Source organism: Histoplasma capsulatum (genome assembly GCF_000150115.1).
Source record: "Histoplasma capsulatum G186AR genomic scaffold supercont2.6, whole genome shotgun sequence".
Classification (NCBI taxonomy): Eukaryota; Fungi; Ascomycota; class Eurotiomycetes; order Onygenales; family Ajellomycetaceae; genus Histoplasma; species Histoplasma capsulatum.
The window spans coordinates 574,057-597,485 of NW_025544806.1; the positions used below are offsets into that span (position 1 = coordinate 574,057).

The following is a 23,429-nucleotide window of genomic DNA, read 5'->3' on the forward strand; positions in this document are numbered from 1 at the left end:
AATTCAGAAGTGATACTGGTAGTGTGGATGGGAGTTCTCACTATCTTTCTCTCACCCTCTCCTTTTTTTTTTTTTTTTTTTTTTTGAAACCCCTATGATTGTCAAGTTCAAGATAAATAAACGGAAATAGCCCCTTGTTTTGCATCTCCAGAGATGAAATAGTGCATTCTTCATACGTGCCAGGTCCCAGCCCTACCAAAGCGGATGAATTTTCTTGTATAATGAAGCGATAGGCCAACGGAGAATTGATTTGCTTGTAGGGTCCGGGCGGGTTATAACTAGTTAATCCCCTCGCTGCGTCCTTCTGTCCTCGTTACAAGCACACCATCCCACCCAGACAATTTGTCCGGAACTACTTGTTCTCCATGGCGTTGTGCAGAGATGGCGCGAACTTGGCCCCTGGAGCAAAGGAAAGCGTTGCGGCCTTTGTCGCTGCTAACATATGCCACAGTTACGATGTGGAGAAGGGGGTCTTACCATTCCTGATAAACGTTATTGTTGAAGGACTCTTGTCTTGTTAGGATACGGGCTTTCCTTTTCTGATGCAGGGGAGCTTTGTCCTGTGTGAACCAAGCGGGTGAGGGCCCTAATGTCGGTTGGGCGAAATCGGCTCCTATGCCTCTTAGTCGTCCTTCAGCTTATTTTCTCGACGAAGAATTTGATCACCCAGGATAATGGCCCTGTCATCATTGCGATGATGGTGTTCCTGTTGCTGCAGTTGGCGAACCCACATATGTAAGTGTATATACGTATATACTAGACATAGCATGGAGAAAAACACCATCCAAAATGCCCCGACATATTAGAGCCGGTGCCATTTTAGCTACATAAGAGAAGAAAACCGGCGTCCGTATCTTTTTTACCCACATGTATATTTCCCTCCTACTTCCCAACACGGCGATGTGGGAACGGATTGGGAATAGCGACGTTCTTCGGTAGCTATCGCTGGGTGACCTGCGACTGTCCACGACAGCGAGAAACAAGAGCGAGGCGAAATGGACGGGAAATATAGATAGATGTATGTATATATACATAGGATGTACGCTCCCGCATTTGGTTTGGTTCTTTTTGGATTTTTCGAATAGGAAAACTGGGGGAAATTCAAGGGATCGATCCCATCATCCTTTATACATAGTTACAAAATAGGGACCATTATACAAGGGACATGCCAGCCTTGGTGAGATTGAGATGAGTCTTCAATCTCTCCAAAACCGTGCGGCGGAGGACTCGATATGGCAGCACGCTGTTCTGCGTTGCGGAAGTCCTAAACCTGGCACAGCTGTTTTTTCGCTGGATCGCAGCAACCCAGGCCATCCCCGGGTGCGGTAGCTGCCAGGGCACTGAAAACAGGAGGGGACCCGATTGCCAGGGGAGGGTGAATTGGATGGATAGATACATAACTCCAGTCGAGCGTGGGATAGGAAGCGAATTAAGAGACCCTCGGAACTTTTCTCTTTTCTTTGGCGGGAGAGTATGGAAGTCTGCGGTGTGATATATATATATAGACATGCATAGGTAGATATAAATTCACACGGAAGGGATTGATGTAGGGAGGATTATATAAACCAGGTTCAGCCTGATCAAAATTATCTGCTTTTTGGTGCTTATATATAAACGTATATGTATTGATTCCCTTACTCTCTTTGTAAACAAAAAGAGTTTAGTTTATATATGGGAGGAAGCATTGAATCAGGTAATGGATCGGGGATAGTCGTTAAAATAGATACAGAAGAAAGCCCCAGATAATAATACAACTGTGAAAAAGAAGCCGGTCTATGAGCTACATGTAGCGGCTCAATGACCAAGATATCGATCTTTATTTCCCCTTGGATCCTCTTGTTAAAGATGTTTAACAAGAGTCAATGATTTAAACCCAACGGTTAAGCAAAATGATAGAACGTAAACAGAGAGTGAAAATGCATCTCCTTCAAGGAGAAGATGCCATCGGAAGACTTCAGCGAATATCACACAAGTCGTAGTGAAGCTGGTAAGGGTATGATCCTTGTTATTTTCATTTCTTTCTTTCTTTCCCCCTCTTTTGATTATTTCTATCAAAGAAAATAGCAGTAACGGCTCATCTGGTCAGCCATGGATAAAAAGCAGGATGATACACTATCCATGAGACAGGAGAATCCAGCCGGTAGAAATGTTGTATATAAACCACATGGATCCCTAGGAGCACTTCCGCAGTCAACAGCACCACGTTGTCCCCGCTCGCATTTGAGTAGTCTTATGCAGTCAATAGGGAGTGCATAGCTATTGTACCGTACCTACATGAGCAGCCTGTACAATGGACAGCCCTTTGCCGTCACGTTGAGAAACGACAGATGGCGTAGTGATGCAAAACGCAACCGGTAATCATGCTCTACACGATAAGATGTAGTATGCGATATGCGCGTACCCTTGAGGTCGGCATATATCACGAGCGAGCGAGCATGCATGTCTTCTTGGTAGGGTGGAAGGAGGGACGGATTTTGACGTGATAATCTTTCAACTCTTCTCATGGCTAGTTACAAGTATTGCAAAGAGCGGATCCCCTTCCCCACTTTCGCCTTATTCCCCTGACACATATGTGAGGGAAGGGTCAGAATGAAAGATATCATTTCAAACGTCATGTTTTGGGATCCCAGACATCCGTCCGGCATTCAATTCGAGGACGGCGAGTTAAAAGCAATTTTCTCGAATGTGAGATACAAAAAGTGGGATAAAGTGATAATGAGCATGAATGAAACGTTGCAACAGCATGATTCATTTCGGTATGCATGGACTCCGAGCTTCTCACACAAGGATAGCATGAGTGTGGCATAGCCTCCGTGAAAAGGGGAAGGGAGGTAGGCGAAGCATGGCTTCACCCAGGTAAATAAGAGCAATGATATAGCGATCAATCCCTAAGATGGAGGGTAGTCAAGTTCGTCGAATTCTCCGTAGTAGATTTGAAATCATGAGGGGATGCCAGTGTTGGGTTAGCTCCCTTTGGATGGAATAACCCACAAATTACCAACTTCAAATGCCAACAAATTCCAAGGATAGCTTCTCTTTCTGTTCGAGAAGGACCAGGGACAAGACAGTCGACGTCGACTACGACGACCGGCATCTTGATGTGATTATTTTTCCTCGGCATCTGCCATCATCGCCCTGGCAGTTAGTTGCATCGTAGCTTTGTTTCGTCTTCGTCTTCCTCAACCCTTGCCCTGCCGGAGGTCCCATGGGTATAGTTACCACGAGGCAACCCCAGCAGCTACGAAATACAGTACGACCTCAAGCAAGAACTCCTGGTCGAGTTTGTTTGCTTCGTCACAAAGATTGCTAGGAGCCGTTGGTGATAATAAGGGGTTGTTAAGTCAGATCGAGGACAAGGATCGTGCTGTGTATTATGGAGCCACAACTGCTTGGTTGACCCTCTTCCCTCCCAACCCCCCATGTATGTACAGCGTATGTATGATGTGGCCGCAGGCGGCCAAGGCAAGGTTATGTGTTTTTTATTTGTTTTCTTTTTCGTTCTCGTCTCTGTTCCTTCTTTGGGAAGCTGCACGAACGGGAGGAATGTTGACTATGACGAAATGAAGACCGGTGATGAACCAGGGTTCGTCTGAAATCTTCAATGTCGTCAAGCGCGGTTGCCGTCAGTTCCTCATAGGTTCAACAAGTAGGAGGAGTTGGGTACGTGCGTCAAACGTGACAAAATGAGAATTGAACGGTAATAATAGAATAAATAGGAGTATTTTATTGGCTCTGTTCTGATTCCCAGTGATATAAATTCGATTAATGTTGTAACTATACTACATAAAAAAAATAGCAATCTAAATAAGTGAGGTGAGGGGGGGGGACGTTTTCTTTCGCTCTCTATTTTCTTCTCAAATAGCGATCTCGATATTTTCTCGTCTTTCGAGTAAAGCGGACATGCCAAGGAGAGAAATGCTGGCAAAGCAGGGAATCCTTGAAGAGGGGCTCCATTCCTTATCATGCCTACGAATATCGAGACGAGCTTGCATATGCAAGGAGGGAGGGAGGGATGAGGGGTTAGAGATAGTTCGTACCAGATATGCCAATCAATGTATGTAGGAGGAAAAAAATGCAGTAACTTCTACTTACGTACGACGCATCATCTCCACAGCCTTTTTGCTCCAGATGGGCCGTGCAGCTCGGATGCAATCTTGAATTCTGCTCGCCGCGCGGGCCTATCTTCGGCTTTCCTCTCCTCCTTCCTCTGTTTCTTTCTTTCTTCCTGTTTTTCTCCATGCCCATTTCTTCGGTTTGGGAGGCATCGAGATTCTATAGTGTGCCCTTTTTAATCTTTTTAAATTCTATTTTTTTTTTTAATTTTTTTTGTCTAGGGCGAGTGCAAAACGAGAGGAGGAAGATGGGGGAAGAGAAAGAAAGGGAGGGGGATGCAGCGAGAGTTTTCCGAAGAAATGGGGAAAACAAGATTTTCAATTGCAGATGTATGCAGTATTATTGGAGATCTGGGACTCTTGGGAGGGACCCTGCGGAGGACAACAGCAACAATGATAGAAAATGACCATGAACAGTGAGACGAGACCAGAGGCCGAGCCGTTAGAATGGGAGGTATGGAGCTTTATGTATACGCATTATTAAAACTCAGGGCTCTAAAAACAAAAAGCACCACTCACGGATGAGCAAGAGGGCTTCTTCAGCACGGACTTTACGAAAGGAGGAGTGGCTCTTCGTGGCACTGCGGCTGTTGTTGGCTGATCGGAGGCATAGAGTTCAAGAAGCGTGCATTAATTTTTGAACAACGCAGCAGCAGCGCTTGGATTTTGTGTGGAGGAAGGATTGAGGTATCGATCATTGCTGACGCTCTGCTGGGCAAGTCAGAGTGACGGCCTGTGGTGGGTTTTGATTTGAATGAGTGGTCAATCCCTCTGTCAAATGGCAGTTGCAGAAGATCTTCGCCCTTTTTAAAATAAAAATTTTATTTTTGTTTGACATAGTGCCTATGAATCCATGATGCGCAGCGGGTAAAAATGTCCCTAGCAGCGTGCCCAGCCTGCCCATGCGAATGAATGTTTTAAACCACCAGGCAAGATTCCGAATGGGTTTGAAGTTATTTTTTGCCATACGATTGTTGTCTGGAGGAAGTTTCCTCACAAGGATATAAGGATACAAGGATGATGGGTGGTCCAGGAAGGTTGAGAGCCAATTCACCGTCTGAATTTTGAGTCCTTTTCTTGAGGACTTGGTACTAGCATTGTTTGTCCAAAGCGCGATATTTCTGTTTGTATGTGCGTGTTCTGCCTCTACCATTTCTGTGCTTGTTCAAACAAACAACAACCTTCTTCCCATATGGAGGGGCTTCATTCTGCCCATGATTGATCGCCCTTTGCATTGACTGACAATTTCCCTCCGCAGAGCAAGCTTCCCGCAAGCCCTCAGGCCACGCAACGGCAGACAGGCGGGAACAGCTCGACGAGAGCAACAGGAAAAGGGAAACGAACTTCCATGAGTCTTGCATCCCCCCACGATCCGGTGTTTGCGAGTCAGGGGGGCTGGCTAGTACGTAACGAACATAAATGACAGAACGTAACGCGAATACCGTATTTCGTACGTCCTCTGGACGATGCAAACAATCATCCGCAGTCCAGGATAGGCACAATAGGGCACGCCATACAGAGACCAACAGCCAGTCATCGTGCGCCCTGCTCCAGCAGGCCCAGAGTGGTAAGGCGTGTAATCTACCGGCGCTACCCCGGTCCTTACCTGCAGCGGGCCTAACTGTCCTGCTTCCGCGGCTGGCTGGCGATGGCTGCTCGGGGTTTGCTGCCCCCAGCTTAGCGGGCCCAGTTGGGGAACCTCCATATCCCGGGTCCATAGTGTGTATTATTGGCATCAGCAAAATGCCCTCAATTACAGTACCATGTGTAAATTACTCCTGCAGTCAATATCGTACGCAGCATGTATCAACCAGCCGGGGGCTGTTACAGCGCTATGACGGGGCTAGTTAAGGCCTACCGCTGGCCCCCGGGCAGTCTGGCCGGGGGCAAATCCATGCCTAGCGCCGACTCCACTGGGCGACCTTGGACCTTGCACTGTTCGGATACGGTATTGCAAGTGGACTTGGCTCCCGTGCTTTGCTTGGGGCTTTTTGTGGGCACGACACCAACCAGCGAAGTGCCTGCCTTCATTATTTGTTCCAATCCAGGCCTTCTGTCCTGTTTCTTCTGCCCTCCTCTCCTCCTCTCCTCCTCACCCACACACACACGCACCAACATATCCAGAGAGGATACAGCATACCCACAGACACACATACCCGCGTACACACATACACCCATACACACACACTGCCTGACGGAACTGACTGACGCCGCACCGCTGGTGATACCATCCACCGTCGTTAATCCTTATTCCTCTTACTTCTATCCCATTATACACATCCTTCCGCTCTGGACGACCGAGACTGCGACCGGTAGGCCTCCGATGTGGTTCCTGGAATAAAACGAGTCAACTGCTCAACCCTCCCCTTCCTTCTTGTCCCTCTGACGACCCGAGAAATTCATATATTTTGATCTATATAATTCGATGACTTTACGAGCTACGACAATCTCCTGACTGTGATCATCTGGATCCTTATCTCGCCACCTCGCCTTCTTTTTTTTTTTTTTTTTACACCTCTTTTGGACATGATGGGTGGCCGTACTGTGGATGCGCTACAATGCTTCACCTTCATCACAGACAACGGCCCTTCATGGGTCACTCGAGTTACTGACCTGGCTGTATACACAAAGGCGAAGCATGCTGAATTTACCGCGGAATATGCCAGACTCGCGGCCGCTGGTGAGGCAGTTACCAAGCCTCGACGAAGGAAGAATAGTTCGGTCCACTCCATTCGGCCAGATGACATGCGCCCGTCGATAAATGCTGCAGTTTCCAAGCGGGCACATCAAAGTCAAGATCAGGGCGCTGTAGTCGTTGTCGTCGAGGAACCCAACCAGGACTACATGGACCCCATCACGCTGCTGAGAATGTCAAAACACTACCCAAATGATTCGAATCAACGGAAGCGGAATATAGCGACCTCGAAATCTGCGGGCACGGACAGGATCGTGCGGCCTCGTCAACTTGTCATTGTCCATTATGACTCGGAAACTCAATTGTCGTTGGAGAAATTGGTGAGGGATATTGGAGGTGCGAGGAATAATATTCGCAAGGGTCGGATGAGTCAAATGATGAAGTCCGGGTTCGGTCTGAAGTTCTTGGATTCCGCCAGAGCAAAATCTTCAATGGGAGGACTAGGAGCAGGAGCCCGTAGTCCACTCGATCCGCCGTCGAAACTCAACAGGTCACCCAGCAGGGAGACGGCATTTGATCTCGTCGATAAACAGTTGGAATTGGCCCAATCTCTATGCGAAACGGCCGCTCATCAATTCCTACGGTGTGGAGATTGTGCTGTGGAGTTGGAGAAAGCAAATGAACGACTTTCCACTGTGCTTGACCTGGCGAAGGTGGAGGTGGAACGGTTAGAAAAGGAGGCGGAGAGGGAGAAGGAGGAGGAGGCCGCGAAGGCAGCTGCTGAGGCTCTCCAAGCGGAGGATGACGACGACGACGACGACGGTGAGGACGATGAGGATGGGAGGATTGCTCCAGGATCTGGGCTGATCATGAAAGCAAACGAGAAGAGGACACCAGACGGTTCAGAAGCGGCCATCGAGGTCGACGATGGCTCCTCCGTATCCTCTATTTCCATTGATATTACCGCCTTCAGGTCAAGCCGGTTCAGGTCTTAATCTGGACCTTTCCAGAAAGCCCTTGTTCATACTTCTTAACCTTCGATGTCGATTTTCCACATGCACACACACACATACACACATACAAGGATAAACATATATACGGCCCTCCTACCCATTCCTTCGAAAAATTCCGCTTTTCCGCATACATCTATATAAAACACAACTTTCAAACGTTCTCCTGATTTACCTGACCAAATCTCCAATTGGAAGATACCTCGCTCAACCATTTCTCAATTTCCGCCATATATGTCGGGCTGGGGTGTATTCTATTCATTTCCATTGACGACATGATTTAGTGAAGGAAAGGCAGGAAATACGTTTCTCACGTACCCGTTCTCGATATATACAGACATCATACCATTTCCATATCATATCATATCACCCCTACATGTGCACATACATTCCTTCGCGTTTCCATCCATTCCTGTTCTCATCCCTACTCAAATCTCTTCCCGAAAAATTCTTCGCACAGTATTACTTTCATTACCGAAACAAAGTCACTATTCTTTCTCCTCTCCTCACTCATTGTCATGTCCTTTTGTTTTTCTTTGTTTTCTATTTTGCCTCCCTTTTTGCTGTCCATTTGTGTGTATATGCATGCGTGTGTGCGCGTGTCTAATGAGGGTATTTTGCTTTTTCTCTTTTGTCACCTTTTGTTCGACGGACAAGGAAGGGAAGGAACGGACATACCTACACCTCCCGATCCCTCCGAAATCCGTCGCCTTTGATGATAGCATTTTCTTTTCTTATACATATATTTTGCTCTCTATTCGTTGTTTATTTTTTATTGATTTTTAGCTCAGGGTACTATACTATGCTGTCCTATCCTATGGACCTAGTTATTTATTTATCTATCTATCGATCGATCTATCAATCTAGCATGGCGTTTTCTTGAACATTTTTCGTTTATCCTTTTTTTGTTTCCTATTGATATCGCTGGGGTGGCATACACTTAAACTATTATCCATATTTTATCATATGGACGATCAAATCTCTTTGGCTTGAATTTGTTTTTGTTGTCTGGCCTTCCTTCTCCTCTTCTTTGTTTTCGTCCCTTTCCTACTCACGCCTCCTTGTGCGCCCGCCGGGGAAATAAATTGTTGACGCTGCAATCCTTCTCATTTCACGCCCGATTTCTATTATATCTTCTTACTCTTTATCCTTGGCTTTTTTGTTTTCTCCTTTTTTCTCATTCGAGGTGGTGAGAAACTAACGACACTGTTTGAAGCGCAGGAGGGAAAAGAATGAAGATACACATATGCATGCTACTCCCTTGGGGCATATATAACTTCTCACATTACCATAACAACTCTAACACAGTGAAATGGTAAGGGAAAAGCGTGAGAGCATATTTTGACTCTTATTTGTTTTCCGGGCAGCGGAGGGAGGCCGCGCCTGGATTGTTCCTTTCTTGATGAAGTATTTCAAGCGAGTTTTTCTATATATAAATATTGTGCTTTTTGTTGGTTAAAAATCGTCCTTTTAGTTACGGAATATATCGATATATTTCTGTCTTAAATTATTGCTCTACATCACTTTACCCTCACCCCTTGCCGTGACGTCAAACCAAAGCTTATGTAGATATTGAGTTTTCTTTCTTTCTTTCTTTTTTTCCCAATGACGAAATAATTCATATATTTATATCAGTATATATCGACAGGATGTATTATATCCGCAATGCTGTAGGTGGGTAGGAGGCAGGAAACATATTTTCATGTCATCTGTGGTATTTATTGTTCCGATGGTTTTTCTTTTCTTTTTCTTTCCCCCCCTCTCTCCCCTGGGATTTCAGCTCGCTCTGATGTGATATGTCAACTTCCTTTGCCAATAGTTAGCTGCGGATTCAATGATCTATCCGTCTTCTACAGATTCCTACGTATCAAGGAGATAACTAGTGAAAATACTCTGAAACGTTATGGGATTTTCTTGTCTTGGCTTTCCTGGTTTTATTTATTTATTTATTTATTATTATTATTTTAAATAAAGCACAGGCAAGGCAACCCTTGCTCTCTGTTCTGTCCGGCAAGATGCGCGCGATTCGATTCGGATTTGTCTCGAGAGGCCACTTGTGTGCAACACTTCCGCTTTGATTTTCAACGGCGGGAGGGTTCTGGTCTGTCTTGCAGTGACAGATTGCATTAGGGGAGGGGGAACCTGGTTCAATTTTCGTCTGGACAATTTGTTCCTTTCTGATGTGCAAGCGGTGAACAACACGCAGACATAATACATAATAGTAGTAGTAGTATTTACTATATTAGTTGCTGGTGGTGGACCTTGTATATATAGAGCGCGCAGTATACATATCTATCTATCTATCTATCTATATACGTCAACTTCCCCGAACGAATGAAGACTCCTGTTGTCAGGCGTCGTCATGCATTCGGAATTTGTTTCAGAGGAAACGAGCGAGCCATGCGAGAGGGGAAGGGGTGGGGTGGGGTGGGGTGGGGATGGTCTGTCTCCTAACTATCTCTTGCTTGCTTGCCGCCATGTTGACGGGCAGGCTGACAACATGAAAGACATCAAGACGGGTCGCGAAACAAACTAATATCCTCAAGATATTTTGATAGTTCACGTGGCATTCTAGCGAGCAATAGAGGGATGCCAACAGGCAACGTATTTATTTTTATTTTATTATTTATTTTTTCGTTGACGCCATCGTCTTCCGAATACGGGGTGAGGATTTGCTCGACGACGCCTTCAGTAGACGGAATCATGCAATCATTGCCATCATAGTTTCCCACTCCGCAAGGATCCAGATCGCCCAAAATTCGGGCCCCCGAGAGCCTCATGTCGTTGCCATCATCAACAACGTCTAATGCAGCAATTTCGCTGCAGGTGTTGGGCGATCCTTTCACTAGGACTCGATTCTTCATTTAACCAAACCTCGACCACACATAATGACGATACGATGGTATTGGAAGTGGTAATGGTAATGGTATTGGTACTGTGTTTTCGTATTGTATTGTATCGCCATACATTACAGCCCCGCGTCTAGCGCCAAATCCGGATCTCCCTCCCCACTCAGCTAAGGAAGGGTACCTAAGGAACATCGCAGATGCGCAGCCTGTTCGTCCACCCGCGCCGGAACGCTCTTCCACCCGCATTTAGCGTCCCCCCAGCCAGCCAATGGACGCACACGCCGGAGACGCCATTGCAAACTCTCTCCGGGACGCAAAGTCTGGTTCTGGCGGCGAATCGAAATGCGTTTCTTTGTGCATCACTTCGATACTTTGGCCATTGAATGGTTGATTGAGTATTTATTGATTGCGATCAAAGCGAGTTGCGTCACGGTGGGTTTTAATCTTTGGGTTCTTTCTTTCTTTCTTTCTTTCTTTTCCTGTTTGCGTTTTCGTTTTTGATGGGGGGGTGGTGTTTTCGGCAAGAGTTGCTTTCCGGGGACTAAGACGTGCATGTATCATTACACCATATCATATGTGACGGGAGGAGAATATTCCCATCATCGAAGAGGTGTCAAAAAGGGCCTCCTGCATTTCCGGAATCTTCCATCGCACAATCGCCTGCCACAGAGCGGCAGAGCTCCCGCAACCGCAGGCTTTTGCCGCCTGGTGCCCCTCGACCGCCTCAGGGTGATGGCGTTGGAATGGCTTGGATCCCAATCTGTCGGATTGCTACAAGTTTCCCTATTTTTCCCGATTTGCTCCATATCGGTGCCTACGGCTTGATTCCCCCCCTTCCTCCCCACTGCTGAAAAATTCTTTTGTTCGGACAGGCTGAAATTGGTGAGGTGAGCTTGTAGTTTGCGCGGCTGTGATGCGATGCGATGCGATGCGACGCGAGAGCGCAAAGACGGCTGGCTGGGCTATTCGGTCTGTCATGAATAATGAATGGCCCTGAATGAAGTTGATCTTGATCCAAATCCCGATCTCGCGACAGATGACAGCTGCATGTTTCGCTCTGTTCCTGCGGGGACGACGGAACATGCGCTGCACTGCGCTGCGCTACGTCTACTGCAAAAATTGATGCATTGAAGTCCCCGATTCGACGGGTGACGGGTAGGGTGTGGGGGTTGGGTGGAACTCGCACAGTAAAAAGCGTGGATTTCATAGGACGACGCTCTTGAAACGGAGGCTGGGAAGAGAGAAACATTTCAGGCAATGGGCATCAACGAGCCTTGGAAGCGAGGTCGCGGCTGATGAATCGGAGCTCCTGTTTGCCCTCCGGGGACGCCCCCACTGCAAGACATCAGGGGTGTGATTTCCTTTTCTTTTCTTTGGTTTGTTTGTTTTTGTTTCCCTCCAGGATATATATATATATATATATCTATTCATTTTCAATTTTATATATATATATATATATGTCAAGACAAGCGCGCTCCGCCCTAGGACCATATTTACCATTACTGGAAATACATCGCTAGATTGGCAAAGGAAAACTACTGTGATCCGCGTGACACAATCTCCCCAGGAGTCTGTTACAGTTCAATACAAACACCCGAAGCAGTCAAGCAATGCACGGATGCGATGTCTATCAATTCTTCTCCACAAAGCTTGCTGCGTATTTTACTTCCTCCTTGCGCATCTGTTTTTCAAACCCATCTGAGCTGCTTCTTCTTTACGCAAGCTCACCGAGAGGACGGTCTATTGGAGATGGAGAAGTCTAATCAGCCGACGAGCCATCAGACATAGGAGTTCTCATGATTCCATTTTCCTTTCTTTTCTGTTCGATTATTTGCTTTTTTCACTCTTGGCCAAGGGGGGGCGTTGTGTCGTTGGTTCTCATTAGCTGAATCCAAATCTTGGATCCCGAACGCTTGTTGTAGCGCTCCACGCTACGGAACACTAATCATACAACTTCGCCGAAGTTCACCCATTCTGGTTTCAGCTTCCTCGAACAAGTCTGCCATATCCAATTTGTTCAACTCTTGCCCTACTTGGACAATAGCTAAGAACACCCTCTGAATTTTTACTACTCCGTAAGGGGGAGATGGACGAAACTCAAGCCAGAACTAGTGGATTGAGCGCTCCGGGATTGAGAAACATGTCTATCTCTTGACCTATGTATGCCATGTTTGTGCTCAGGCCCATCAGGGTGGTTAGGAAGGGCCAAATGCATTGAGGGTCTTCATGAAAGACACAATGCCCATTGCGTGGATACCTGAGGTAACCGATGGCTCTTGCTTAAAAGGGAGAGTAGATCTTCATTCTCATCCTTCACTGTTCGCTGCGGTTTGTGTACCATAAGTGGTTAGGTAAATTCCTACTCAAAGTGGTAAGATATTGCTGCTCCATTCTATATTTTACTTCACAGAGCATGACCACTTTGGGTACCGCTTTTTCCTCTCAACTTGCTGGCGTTTTCTGCCACGCAGGTTTGAATAAATATGCACGCACGCAGACATCCACCTCATCACCCTTCAAGTGGACTGAAATTGTTGCAATCACCCTGAGGCTCAGCATGCGGACTCCTACTCTTATTCTTGACCAACTGGAGAGGATGACTGGCAAACCATTCTCTTCCTCTCCTGAGGTGAGCCAGGTTTTTCTGCCTGTTTCAAGTGGGTCGACTCGCCAAACTTCACCGGAATGATCATCATCACCCTGGGTCTAAAACATTCCCCCTTACCCATTCTCAGCTGGAGGATGGCTCTACAGAGCCTAGTATCAGCCAGGCTTTCTTTCAGTTTGGCTCTACCTTATGCGCAGTTGGTGTTTCTGTGCTTGTTTCTCTTGCCAGATATCTTGTCAAATCCGCGCTATTTCGAGTGCTTCCTGCCTTTTTGCCTGTACCATTGAAGGCCTCGATCATTGAAGCAGCCTCAGAGGAACACATGCTGCCATGGACGCTATTACACAGGTTTCGGATATAACCTCCGATTCCGATGATACCACCGGGAACAATATGATTACTAATAGCAACTCTGACAATGGCCTGGATGACTCTAACCTGAAGCAGAGCGGTTATTGCGAGCCCATAAGCCACCTCCACCCCCGCCAGAGCAGTACCTCCAGGAAGAGCTAGAGGTCAATACTTTCACATCTCCGGCAGCGCCGCCATAAGTCCGGAGCCATAAAGGGAATTGATCATGCTCGTGATTATTGGGAACCGTATGGTTGTTCAGGCAGGTCCTAGTGTATCCTGCTAACATTGGCAAAGATACCGTGCCCATATTCAAGCGAGATGTATCGTACGCCTTTGGAACTCTCTCGGCACCGTCGCTGAAAGGCTTTCTGAGCTGGGCCTGTGACCAGTGTAATGGGAAAGATGGTCGAAAGATTTCAGGGATTGGGACTGTTAACTCCCTAGAAACACTTTGGAAGCAGTTTTCCCAAGTGTGCAAGGTTGACACCAGTCATCCCATTGATGTTTTAATCATCGCGCAGGCTCAGAATGTGATCACCTTCGTTGCTGACAAGAAGAAACTTAGTCAGAGGGAGCGTCCAAAGGGCATCATGTATGTTGACAATCTTGCTGAGTTCACGCGCATGATCTTGGCTACTACCACCAACATGCTCTTCCTCATTGGACAGCTGAAGATCCAGCTTATCTTGTTTTGTCATCTTGCTGGAATAGTTAACAGGAAACCGGCCAGAAGCTCTGCTGGAACTCCACTACCAACACCTTCAGTTAACCCTCATTCACAATCTCCTCGACGGCCCTCCACAATTGACCATCAAATTCAATGCTGAATTTACCAAGGGATACCTTGGAACGAAGGACCAGTATGAAGCTCTTTGCTGACTGAATAGCTTCTGCTAACTTCTGATGCAGAAACACATCTTGACTTCCGGAGATCATCTCTGATCCCACACTCATTTTTAGCCTTCATGTTTTCCTCCTCGGCATGCTATTTCACATCAAGGCCTTTTAATCCCCACTAATCACTGGTCCTGAGACACTCTATGACCTGGGAGTTCTCAACAGCCTTAATCAGCAGAAGGTGCCTCTCCGGAACAACCTTGATGACAGGTTTGTCTTTTGTCAAGCAGTACGCGAAGGCGATGCTGTTCATCTAGTCCATGAATTAAAGCCCAGCTCCTCTTCAGTGAGGTATAGGATGAAGAAGGGGGTGGAGAGATAAAGCCATATGTCATCCATGACAGTGCAGCCAACGCGCTGAATGAATGCCGTAGGTTGCTTTATGCCAACATATCTCACCAGCTACCATTTCTAACCAAGCACTATGAACAGCAGATGTCAGTGATTCGAGCTCGTGATGCTGACTGTTCGACTAGGTTGCTTTCCGCTCTGATGAGATTCTCGAGGAGGCTCCGACTCAGTTCAGATGAGCTTCAGGGAATGAAAGCCCTTGAAGCCAATTGGCACCAAGTAGCTATCTATAGTCAACGACACATACAGTTATGAGAAACAGGAGGAGACGTCTCGAACTGGACATAAAGAGGGAGCCTTCCTTTGTTCAGCTGTAAAGGTTCTGGCGGAGGAGACCAAGTTTGGTATAACCGCAACGAAGCGCGTGCTTTGGTCCTTCGAAGCTCTGTCTACGCAGGATGATCAGCTGGATAGTAGTAGGCGCATTAAACATTCATCCGCTGCAACCAGCATTGTGCAACCCTACCAGATGATTTCAAACTCAAGGGGTTGTCTACCATGCGTCACCAAGTTAGCCTGACTGACCGCTAGTGTTTGTACAGAAAGTTATTCGAATACTAGGCCAAATTCGAATGCTATTTGAATACTATTCGAATATTCGTATTCCGTTCACACCCTGCTGACGGCCGGGGTTTTGATCCCGTCACCCCACTTGCCCGATTCTAACTTATCCCGATTTCTTTTGTGGATCCATTTCCGTTATCCTGTGTCCGGAAAAGAACTAAACCACCTTTCAGCTCCTCTCTTGAGGCATACTGTCTAAGTTTAATCATTGTAAAAATTATATATATGTATATATATAATTCAATTTCTCAAAGATTCTATCATAAAAAGCCTTCCTAGGCAAGGAGGTATCTTGTACTGATGTGGTATATGATTGGCTACTAATACCCCTTCTCGTGGCCCTTGAGCTGTCGTCTCCTAGCGCGGTCGGTTGAGTCACTCGTGGGGTCAGCCGAGGTGTATTCTCCCGGACTTATGCCTTCTCGTACTCAGAAGGCCGGAGCGGTGTCAGTATCCGATCAGGATGAAAACTCAATAAACTCAATAAAAGCCCGTTGACCAACTTCCCCACCAAAATGCCAGGCAAAGTCAATCTTCCAGACAATCACCACAATGGCCAATCCGCTCATTAGTAATCACCTTGGCAAGAATGCCAAGTACACCCAAGCCTTCTTAGAGCAGAATGGGCCCGGAGACGCTCGACCTACAGCTCTTGACATCCTCAGGGACAACGATCGGATCGGTACCATGAAGGACAAGGTGAGCATTGCTGCTGTTGGAAACTGGACCTGGAGCTGACCACAACCAGGTCTTTCTTCTCACCGGATCCTCTGGAGGAATTGGCATTGAAACTGGTCGTGCCCTCGCTGCAACCGGTGGTAAAGTGTATTTGGGCGTTCGTGACTTGGAGAAGGGAAAGGAAGCTCTGAAAGAGATCCTCGAACCTGATCGTGTGGAGCTTCTTGAGCTGGACACTGGCTCAGTGGAAAGCGTCCGCACCGCGGCCAAGACCTTTTTGTCCAAGTCGACCCAGCTCAATGTCTTGGTCAACAATGCAGGCATCATGGCATGCCCAGAGGCCAAGACAGTGGATGGCTTCGAGTCGCAGCTTGTAATCAACTATCTCGGCCATTTCCTTCTTTACAAGCTACTCGAGCAGACGCTCTTGTCCAGCTCCACGCCCGATTTCGCATCCCGCGTCGTCAACGTCGCTTCCGCTGGCCATCACATGGGTTCCGTCGTCCTCGACAACATTAACCTTGATGGTGAGTACGAGGCGTGGAAGGCATACGGCAATGCCAAGACGGCTTGTATTTGGATGACGAACGAGATTGAGCGCCGATACGGTTCCAAGGGTCTGCACGGCCTCTCGTTGATGCCAGGCGGTGTTGCCACAGGCCTGCAGCGCCACGTCGACCCGGAAACGTTGAAGCAGTGGGGTTCGAGTGAGCCCGCGCAAAAGTATGTCAAGAGCCCAGCACAGGGTGCCGCCACGACCATGACGGCCGCATTCGGCAAGGAATGGGAAGGCAAGGGTGGTGTCTATCTGGAGGATTGCCAGGAAGCTGGGCCGATCCCCGAGGGTGGGACACTGGCGGTCGGTGTTGCACCACACGCGTTCGATCTAGAGGGCGAAAAGAAGTTGTGGGACTTGTCTCTCAAGATGTTGAACGTGTCAGAGTAAGGCGCAGGAGGTACATCTACCTGCTGGGAATGAGCATGAGATGTTTTTAAGAAGCCATGCGGAAGAATTTATCTAGCATCTGCCGTAGAACGGATAACAAAGTAGTCTGTCGGCGCATTCCAAGTTGATTTTAAAGTACTGCTTGGAATTAATTGACGTGCCCGCCGTCGCGTCGTCCAGACTATGTCTGTAACTCGTGAGATCGACTTTCAGCCTCATTCATTTATTTCTCTATCAGCTTGCACTCCTCACCTCAAATATAATACCTCTATAATTCTTTTAGTCTCTTCGATCGCCTGCAATGTCCTGCCGCGGTAGTGGTCAAGCATGACCTGATTGAGAGGATGTGACGTTACCGTGCCGCCATCCACAATTGCGTTGTCGGGCAGGAAAATGAAACTCCCAGGTTCGTTTTCTATCGTATGGCGTACGTGAAAGGGGACACGACTTCCTTTCGGTACTGGAGCTGTACGTTTGGTTTTCCTGAAGTTCCGAGATTGTTTTCCGCCGCTTCGACGCGTTGTGGATGGTGGATGTCACGTTGTTGAGCTCCTCCTGACACTCAGAGACAGCCATACTGTTTTTCTGAGAGTTCCCAGCGGACACCACGTGGAGGTGGGAGCTGGTCGTCCGCCGGTAGGCAGCTATGCAGCGCACCACTAGAGAAACTCCTGTATGTGCTTTTTTCCTTAGGAATTCAACTCTTCTTACAAGAGACGCCCTGCCGTGACACGTTATTCTTGCATGAATTGCTTGCTTTCCACCTGAGCTTCCTCTATCCATAGTCTTCCTATCAGTTCTGTATCTCTTCCTTGTTAGGTCTTTCCTGACCCTACTCAACTTCTGTCTGGGGGTGGTTTGGATGGCGTAGTGGTAATCGCTATTCATGGAATGCTTTCTCAAGTAGACACTTGGTGGTGGGGCCAAGACTGCTGAGACAAGCCTCCAAAAGGATATTATTACATCTTAATGGATATTGTAGTCTCCAAACAGTTTCATCGCTGGGAGACCCGTGGTGCAAAACTGACAACTGCCAAATCGAGGCAAGGTGACACAGCGATCGAGGGGTAGCACAGACATGCGTACAAGCGGAGTTCACGCACAAAGGAGCGAGATATATATGCTTTCTATGCTTTCTAGGAAGCAGTGGGCAGGCCATTGAGAAAAGCCCAGGATTCAAAAGCACCTTGCCGTTAATGGCAATATTGTATATCAGCTTCACACAGCATGGCACTGCTCAAAAATGCGATGACAACTGGCCAACCGCCTGGACTCTAATGATCACCTTCCCGAAATAGCTGTAGGTGGTGGGGGCCATCTCTGGAGTAGCCAATGTCAAAGTCTTCCACCCAGTACAACCGGGCGATTCGTGGGCAAATTCGCATAACCTATGCAAAGGAGCTCGGTACAAGAGCGAAGGCTGCACGTCGATTATCCAGTCGAGGCTCCTACGACTGCGACAACGTTGGGAGAGTGCTCCCTTACGCAATGAGGACCTTATCTTTCGGCCACTCCGGACGTTTTTAGAGAATCCTGTCATCTACAGTACAAGAGTGGACAGGCAGAGATGAGGATCCGCTCCTGATGCCAGTTCATCTCCAGGCGAGTCACGCATCACCATTTGAAAGGGCCATTCACAGTTGCTGGTTGGTAAAGACGGTCAAGCAGGTGTCAGCAGCTTCCCGGACGGATAGCATGTTTTCTCCTGTGAGATGTGTGCCTGAGCATCGTCAGTTCGGATTTGTGTGTGTAAGCAAGAGAGAAATTTGCAAGGTTGCATTTCAGATTTGCGTACATAAGTATCTAGAGCAGTTGTGCTGGCCCAGGTACGAATTGAGGTCAATTTTTTATCGCAACTCCATTTTGATAACCGCGTTAGGGGATTCATTATCCCTATGTTTGTTTCTTCTTCATTATTTTCTTTTTGTACCCTTTCATGTGATTTTTCTTATTTGGATCTTTCTTTTGGAGGACTCTATCAGGTTGCTATTGGATTACTGTTATGACGCAGAGTTTATATCTAGATGTCAACGGATGAGGATCTAGGCATCTAACAAAAACTGGACAGCAAAGTGCCTTCGTCTGTGGGGGAAAAACAGATCTCCAAGTCCCTTTTGCCTTCTCACCCATGAATGCTATCGAAGCCTGAAAGGAGCAAAACAAGGGGCAAAAGTGCGCTTGACTGCGGTACGGAAATTTGTAATATACTATTGATGAACTCGCACCATGGACGGGTATTGACAAGGGTTTTAACGGCGAACTGCTATTACCTGCGGATGGCAGAAAATCAGAGACTTGCTTGCATGTGAACCTCAGTAAAAAATGGAGGTCAAACCGCCATCCCGTCTGTTTCACGTTGATGCTTGCGTTTCACTTTAGTACCGCTAACATGGAAAGAAGGGAGGTGCACAACGCTCTCTGCTTTCGTTCAACATCCCATTTAGTAGTAATGAACGCCTCTCCAATTGGGCTTTGGCCATGACAAGAAGAGATGGTAGAGAATGATGAAATCTTTGGCAAGGGAACATGATCTCAAGCTTGATCATGGATCAAAGGGTTTTGCTGCCCCCCCTTCTCCAATCAATTAGCACTCAAGTCCCAAGTTTTCTCGCCTGATTAGTTGCAAAAGCCGTTTCAGGATATCAATCATATCGTGATGACTGTATGGCAGCAGAAATCGATATTGGGTTTTCGAAAGTCTTCTTTGTTTGATCCTTGAAGGGACATAGTTCTCTCAAATGCCAATGAAAGTATAAATCTTCCTTCTGCCTCGATGATCGCTCTGATCACGGCTTGCGGAAACCTAGTGGCCGGAGCTTAAAATTGTGAGCCTCGGAACTTATAATCGACGGGGATTTGAGTATGTGAAAACTCCACCACTTGTCCCGAATAGTCCATGTAGACGAATGGATGGCGGGGGATAATAACATCGATATTATTGCTATTCTTCGGGATTCCAGTGATCACAGCACGAATGGCAGCGTAGGGGAGTGAAGCAACAAGGGCAGATGACCGTTTTTCATCGTATTTCGCAGCCGTACTGTCACCCTGCTATATGTTATATTTCCCCCACATGGGTTGTAACGTGCTGTACAAGTATCAGGTCGTGTTTTCTTTTCTTCAGGAGTGCAAGCATCACTGCATCGGGCCGGGATGTATCTCTTCTTGTGGTTCTTCTCTTTTTTGAACCTTGCACGCTGCACACTGCTAGCCCTGGTCCCGGTTGGGCCGCTGCAAGTCAACTCCCGCAAATGCCGACTAACTAGTGCTGCATGGAGTAATTTACGAAAGCGCGTCCGCAAACAAATAACTAGCCAAACTGATATACTGGTTGGGTCGAGCCTTGTATGGCAGCCAGCCAGCCAGCCAGCGGATTGTTTGCTTCTCAATGGTGATCATTCAACATTCCTGAACCTTCGTGATCTGTTTTCGGAGAAGGTGATCAGCCGAATCACTCCGGGGGTGGACGATCTGCAACGCCGTCACTGTTAGAAAATCCGCTGTTCGGAGTGATGACCAGAAGAACCCCCATCTTTCAATGATCGACGTGTGAAGGAACAAAAAAAGAATGAACAAATAAATAATAGAATCAGACTCAGGGTCGGAGACATCGAACCGAATGTCTCCAGCATAACGTGTCGGTGTCCACATTGCGCTGATGAATTCCTGGTCGACAATGATCCTGAGATTGTCAGCGGACTGATCACTGAGCAGCTATTGTTTTTCCAATTAAGTGAGCCGACTGAGAGAAGGATGTGGGCATCTCGCCTTTGAAACCCGGAATGGCGGTTGGCAACCCGATTCTATTATGTTATCTCTCTACAACCTCTCTTAAGCTTGTGGGAGAGTCGCTATTCAATACGGGGAAAAAGGCACATCTGACGAGCAAGGAGGAAAGAAGATTAACTAAAGATTAGATACGAAACTAATCCACCCCCATTCTCTCTTAATCAGGACTCAATTTTCATGTCTTTCTTCTCACGACATCGGGATTTTCCTTAACCATCTGCAAGTGCTCGACCTTCTTACAGATTACTATTTTACCCCCGAATCTTCGGTATTCCATTTCCTTTGCAACATCGGGGTTCTACTGGGTTGGATGAGAGCCATTCGCCATAATATCAGTTGTGATTGCTGCGAGTATCATGACGAGCGCGCTTTGCCGGTGAACGGTTGGTATTCTCGGTATCAGGCCCGCGGGTAGAGCGTGTCTTTGTGATCTGTTATTTTTTTCGGCTCGGGGAATTCACAGTCAGTCTCAAATCTATCTTTAAAAATAACAAATAAAAATTTAAGTCTAGCTAGACTTCATTATGATCGAAATAAAAGCCTTAGGGCACCCACAAATCTCGGTCGAAGTTCCCTCAACCCACTTTCCAGCATCAGCTTTAGCTGGCCGCAGCGTTTCCTCGCCTTTTCCAAGTCATTTCGATACTTTTGAGTGTTCCGGTAAAGATCAGCCAGCTCCTTTTTTTCCTTCTCAATTTGGCTCAGCAGGTGGCCATCATGAGTCCCTTCAGCAACTCGTGTTGCATCGTGTATGGCAACTTCCTTCAGTTGGATTCGCTCCAGGATCTCAGTGCACTTGTTGCTACACAGACAAGTCTGCTTATGAAATTTCTCGATATTGGCCATCGCCCAATCCTCGAACTCCGCATACTGTTTTGCCTTGATGTCAGCGTCAGGCTGATTTCTCTCGCGTCGAGGAGGTTCGCCGGCCATTTTTTTCTTTTTATTTTCGTGCTGTATATTTCTTAGTTCTGTTTTGATTTCTTTTTTTGAACAGCTGCGACTGAAAGATTCGGGGTACTAACAGAGAGGGAACTGGAGAGTTGACCAGTATAACAAAAATGTCCACAGGAAGGATCGCGGAAACCTGAAGGCAGGAGGGTTGCTAAATGGATGTAAGATTTCGGTGTGGGCTTCAGCACCCAAGAAATATATTGTTACCCTCTCCAAAACGATTCATAGCAGGGGCTGGCCAGTGTTATTCACCCTGAAGCATTGTGTTAACATTTCTGTTTGCCGCTCTTCTGAGACATCCTTCGTAGGACCTGTTTGCTTTAGAAAGTATCAGTGTATGATATCCTTCCTACAAGTCCAAATATTGCATGTCTTGCTTGAAAACAAAGGGATTTTCTATGTGAAAAACAATGAAGAGTATCTACGATTGAATATCAGCGCATTCTCTTCAGAATAAGCTATTACAATGCCGGGTGGGTGATGCTTTATTCACCTCCTTAGATGACAGGGGCAAATCAGTCTTTCGTTGACATATCTCAGACCACCTGCCAGCACACGGAGTGATCAACCTTAATCCTTTGATCCATGGGATAGCTCTCCATATTGGAATGAAGGATCCATCTAGAACGACAACCTGCCACTTCATCTCCAGCGAGTCCTAGGTATTTCCCAACAATCCAATACCGACCAGCCAAACCAGGGGAACACTCTATCCATTCGAATCGATCCCCTGACGCTTGATCCCCATGGAGTTTCGGGAGAAGCATGACCATCTGACTGACGATCTATGAGATAGTCATTGGAGGTGTATAGAGAGTATTGACCTTCCCTCTAGCATCCTATGGCATTGTCCCCAGGCTTTGTCTTGACAAAGTTTTGATTTCTTGAACTGCTGACCTATGACAACAGCACCTTGACCAGATTGGCGACGGGAGTGCTTTGCTTCAAATATGCAAACTGGTACTTACTCCATTCTGCATTCAGAATTTGAACACATACCCGATTCCTAGCAGAGACAACGAGGGGATGACGCTGCCCAACCTGGGAAGCGGGTGAAGAAAAATTTTTTGGGGTTGGGACACAGCATCAAAACAGCAACAGAAACTGCCATCATGGAGCCTCGCAAGTACGAGGCCTTTCCATACCTGCGCGAGTTCAGTTATGTGATGGCTGAGCTGTCGACCCTCTACTGGTCCTACCGACCGAACGTGTTCTTTTGACGGATTGGGAAGAGCTATAATATATCAGCCAAATGCTTGATCCGCTCATATCTTATTGAACTGGCCTTCTTCAAGAAGTTCAAGTTCCTTTGCAGTCGGTCTATCCTTCACGTCAAAGATTCATGATATTCGTGACAAACTCTCTATCTTCATTTACGATCTCCAGTAAGAAGTAATTCTAATTCCCGGGAAGATTCATCGCTCAACGTGAGGGATGACAATGCCCAATGTCTACTCACTCACAATATCATATACGATGTTTGATAGGGTCTAATCTCGTGGTATTATAGAGTTTCGTATTTGGAAAACTTGAGGCCATTGAGAAGAGGCGAAGGCATTCGGAATAGGCAGAAACAGAACATGTAGAATTTAGCCTGGACAAAGTTCATATCGATCAGCAAGAATCGTGCCTTAGCTTGGTGCTCGGGGATTCTATTTCTCTAAACATTCCCTAAAATCGAA

General features: G+C 46.9%; 10 protein-coding genes across 10 annotated transcripts; 5 read left to right on the top strand and 5 right to left on the bottom strand.

Annotated features, from left to right (window-relative positions):
* Nucleotides 1-2,589: 2,589 nt before the first annotated feature.
* On the top strand, nucleotides 2,590-3,593 carry HCBG_04900 (uncharacterized protein; the record flags this gene model as incomplete). The annotated part of the gene is made up of 4 exons (XM_045431949.1): nucleotides 2,590-2,756; nucleotides 3,031-3,141; nucleotides 3,216-3,421; nucleotides 3,454-3,593. The coding sequence occupies 4 exons, from the start codon at nucleotides 2,590-2,592 to the stop codon at nucleotides 3,591-3,593; spliced, it is 624 nt and encodes a 207-aa protein (XP_045287161.1).
* Nucleotides 3,594-5,203: 1,610 nt separating this feature from the next.
* HCBG_04901 (uncharacterized protein) lies at nucleotides 5,204-6,143 on the bottom strand (the record flags this gene model as incomplete). The annotated part of the gene is made up of 3 exons (XM_045431950.1): nucleotides 5,204-5,811; nucleotides 5,889-5,944; nucleotides 5,971-6,143. 3 exons carry the CDS (start codon nucleotides 6,141-6,143, stop codon nucleotides 5,204-5,206), a joined length of 837 nt encoding a protein of 278 aa, XP_045287162.1.
* Nucleotides 6,144-6,641: 498 nt separating this feature from the next.
* HCBG_04902 (uncharacterized protein) lies at nucleotides 6,642-7,742 on the top strand (the record flags this gene model as incomplete). The annotated part of the gene is made up of 1 exon (XM_045431951.1): nucleotides 6,642-7,742. One exon carries the CDS (start codon nucleotides 6,642-6,644, stop codon nucleotides 7,740-7,742), a length of 1,101 nt encoding a protein of 366 aa, XP_045287163.1.
* A 2,525-nt stretch (nucleotides 7,743-10,267) lies between these two features.
* Nucleotides 10,268-10,621, bottom strand: HCBG_04903 (uncharacterized protein; the record flags this gene model as incomplete). The annotated part of the gene is made up of 1 exon (XM_045431952.1): nucleotides 10,268-10,621. One exon carries the CDS (start codon nucleotides 10,619-10,621, stop codon nucleotides 10,268-10,270), a length of 354 nt encoding a protein of 117 aa, XP_045287164.1.
* Nucleotides 10,622-12,844: 2,223 nt separating this feature from the next.
* Nucleotides 12,845-15,482, top strand: HCBG_04904 (uncharacterized protein; the record flags this gene model as incomplete). Its single annotated transcript, XM_045431953.1, has 8 exons — nucleotides 12,845-12,934; nucleotides 13,017-13,235; nucleotides 13,563-13,707; nucleotides 13,863-14,332; nucleotides 14,602-14,756; nucleotides 14,840-15,035; nucleotides 15,079-15,270; nucleotides 15,378-15,482. The coding sequence occupies 8 exons, from the start codon at nucleotides 12,845-12,847 to the stop codon at nucleotides 15,480-15,482; spliced, it is 1,572 nt and encodes a 523-aa protein (XP_045287165.1).
* Nucleotides 15,483-15,932: 450 nt separating this feature from the next.
* On the top strand, nucleotides 15,933-17,004 carry HCBG_04905 (short-chain dehydrogenase; the record flags this gene model as incomplete). The annotated part of the gene is made up of 2 exons (XM_045431954.1): nucleotides 15,933-16,079; nucleotides 16,129-17,004. 2 exons carry the CDS (start codon nucleotides 15,933-15,935, stop codon nucleotides 17,002-17,004), a joined length of 1,023 nt encoding a protein of 340 aa, XP_045287166.1.
* Nucleotides 17,005-17,325: 321 nt separating this feature from the next.
* HCBG_04906 (uncharacterized protein) lies at nucleotides 17,326-18,892 on the bottom strand (the record flags this gene model as incomplete). Its single annotated transcript, XM_045431955.1, has 3 exons — nucleotides 17,326-17,947; nucleotides 18,258-18,544; nucleotides 18,800-18,892. 3 exons carry the CDS (start codon nucleotides 18,890-18,892, stop codon nucleotides 17,326-17,328), a joined length of 1,002 nt encoding a protein of 333 aa, XP_045287167.1.
* A 1,265-nt stretch (nucleotides 18,893-20,157) lies between these two features.
* On the top strand, nucleotides 20,158-20,496 carry HCBG_04907 (uncharacterized protein; the record flags this gene model as incomplete). Its single annotated transcript, XM_045431956.1, has 1 exon — nucleotides 20,158-20,496. The coding sequence occupies one exon, from the start codon at nucleotides 20,158-20,160 to the stop codon at nucleotides 20,494-20,496; it is 339 nt and encodes a 112-aa protein (XP_045287168.1).
* An 819-nt stretch (nucleotides 20,497-21,315) lies between these two features.
* On the bottom strand, nucleotides 21,316-21,726 carry HCBG_04908 (uncharacterized protein; the record flags this gene model as incomplete). The annotated part of the gene is made up of 1 exon (XM_045431957.1): nucleotides 21,316-21,726. The coding sequence occupies one exon, from the start codon at nucleotides 21,724-21,726 to the stop codon at nucleotides 21,316-21,318; it is 411 nt and encodes a 136-aa protein (XP_045287169.1).
* Nucleotides 21,727-22,283: 557 nt separating this feature from the next.
* HCBG_04909 (uncharacterized protein) lies at nucleotides 22,284-23,286 on the bottom strand (the record flags this gene model as incomplete). Its single annotated transcript, XM_045431958.1, has 4 exons — nucleotides 22,284-22,532; nucleotides 22,747-22,788; nucleotides 22,893-22,981; nucleotides 23,223-23,286. The coding sequence occupies 4 exons, from the start codon at nucleotides 23,284-23,286 to the stop codon at nucleotides 22,284-22,286; spliced, it is 444 nt and encodes a 147-aa protein (XP_045287170.1).
* Nucleotides 23,287-23,429: the final 143 nt, after the last annotated feature.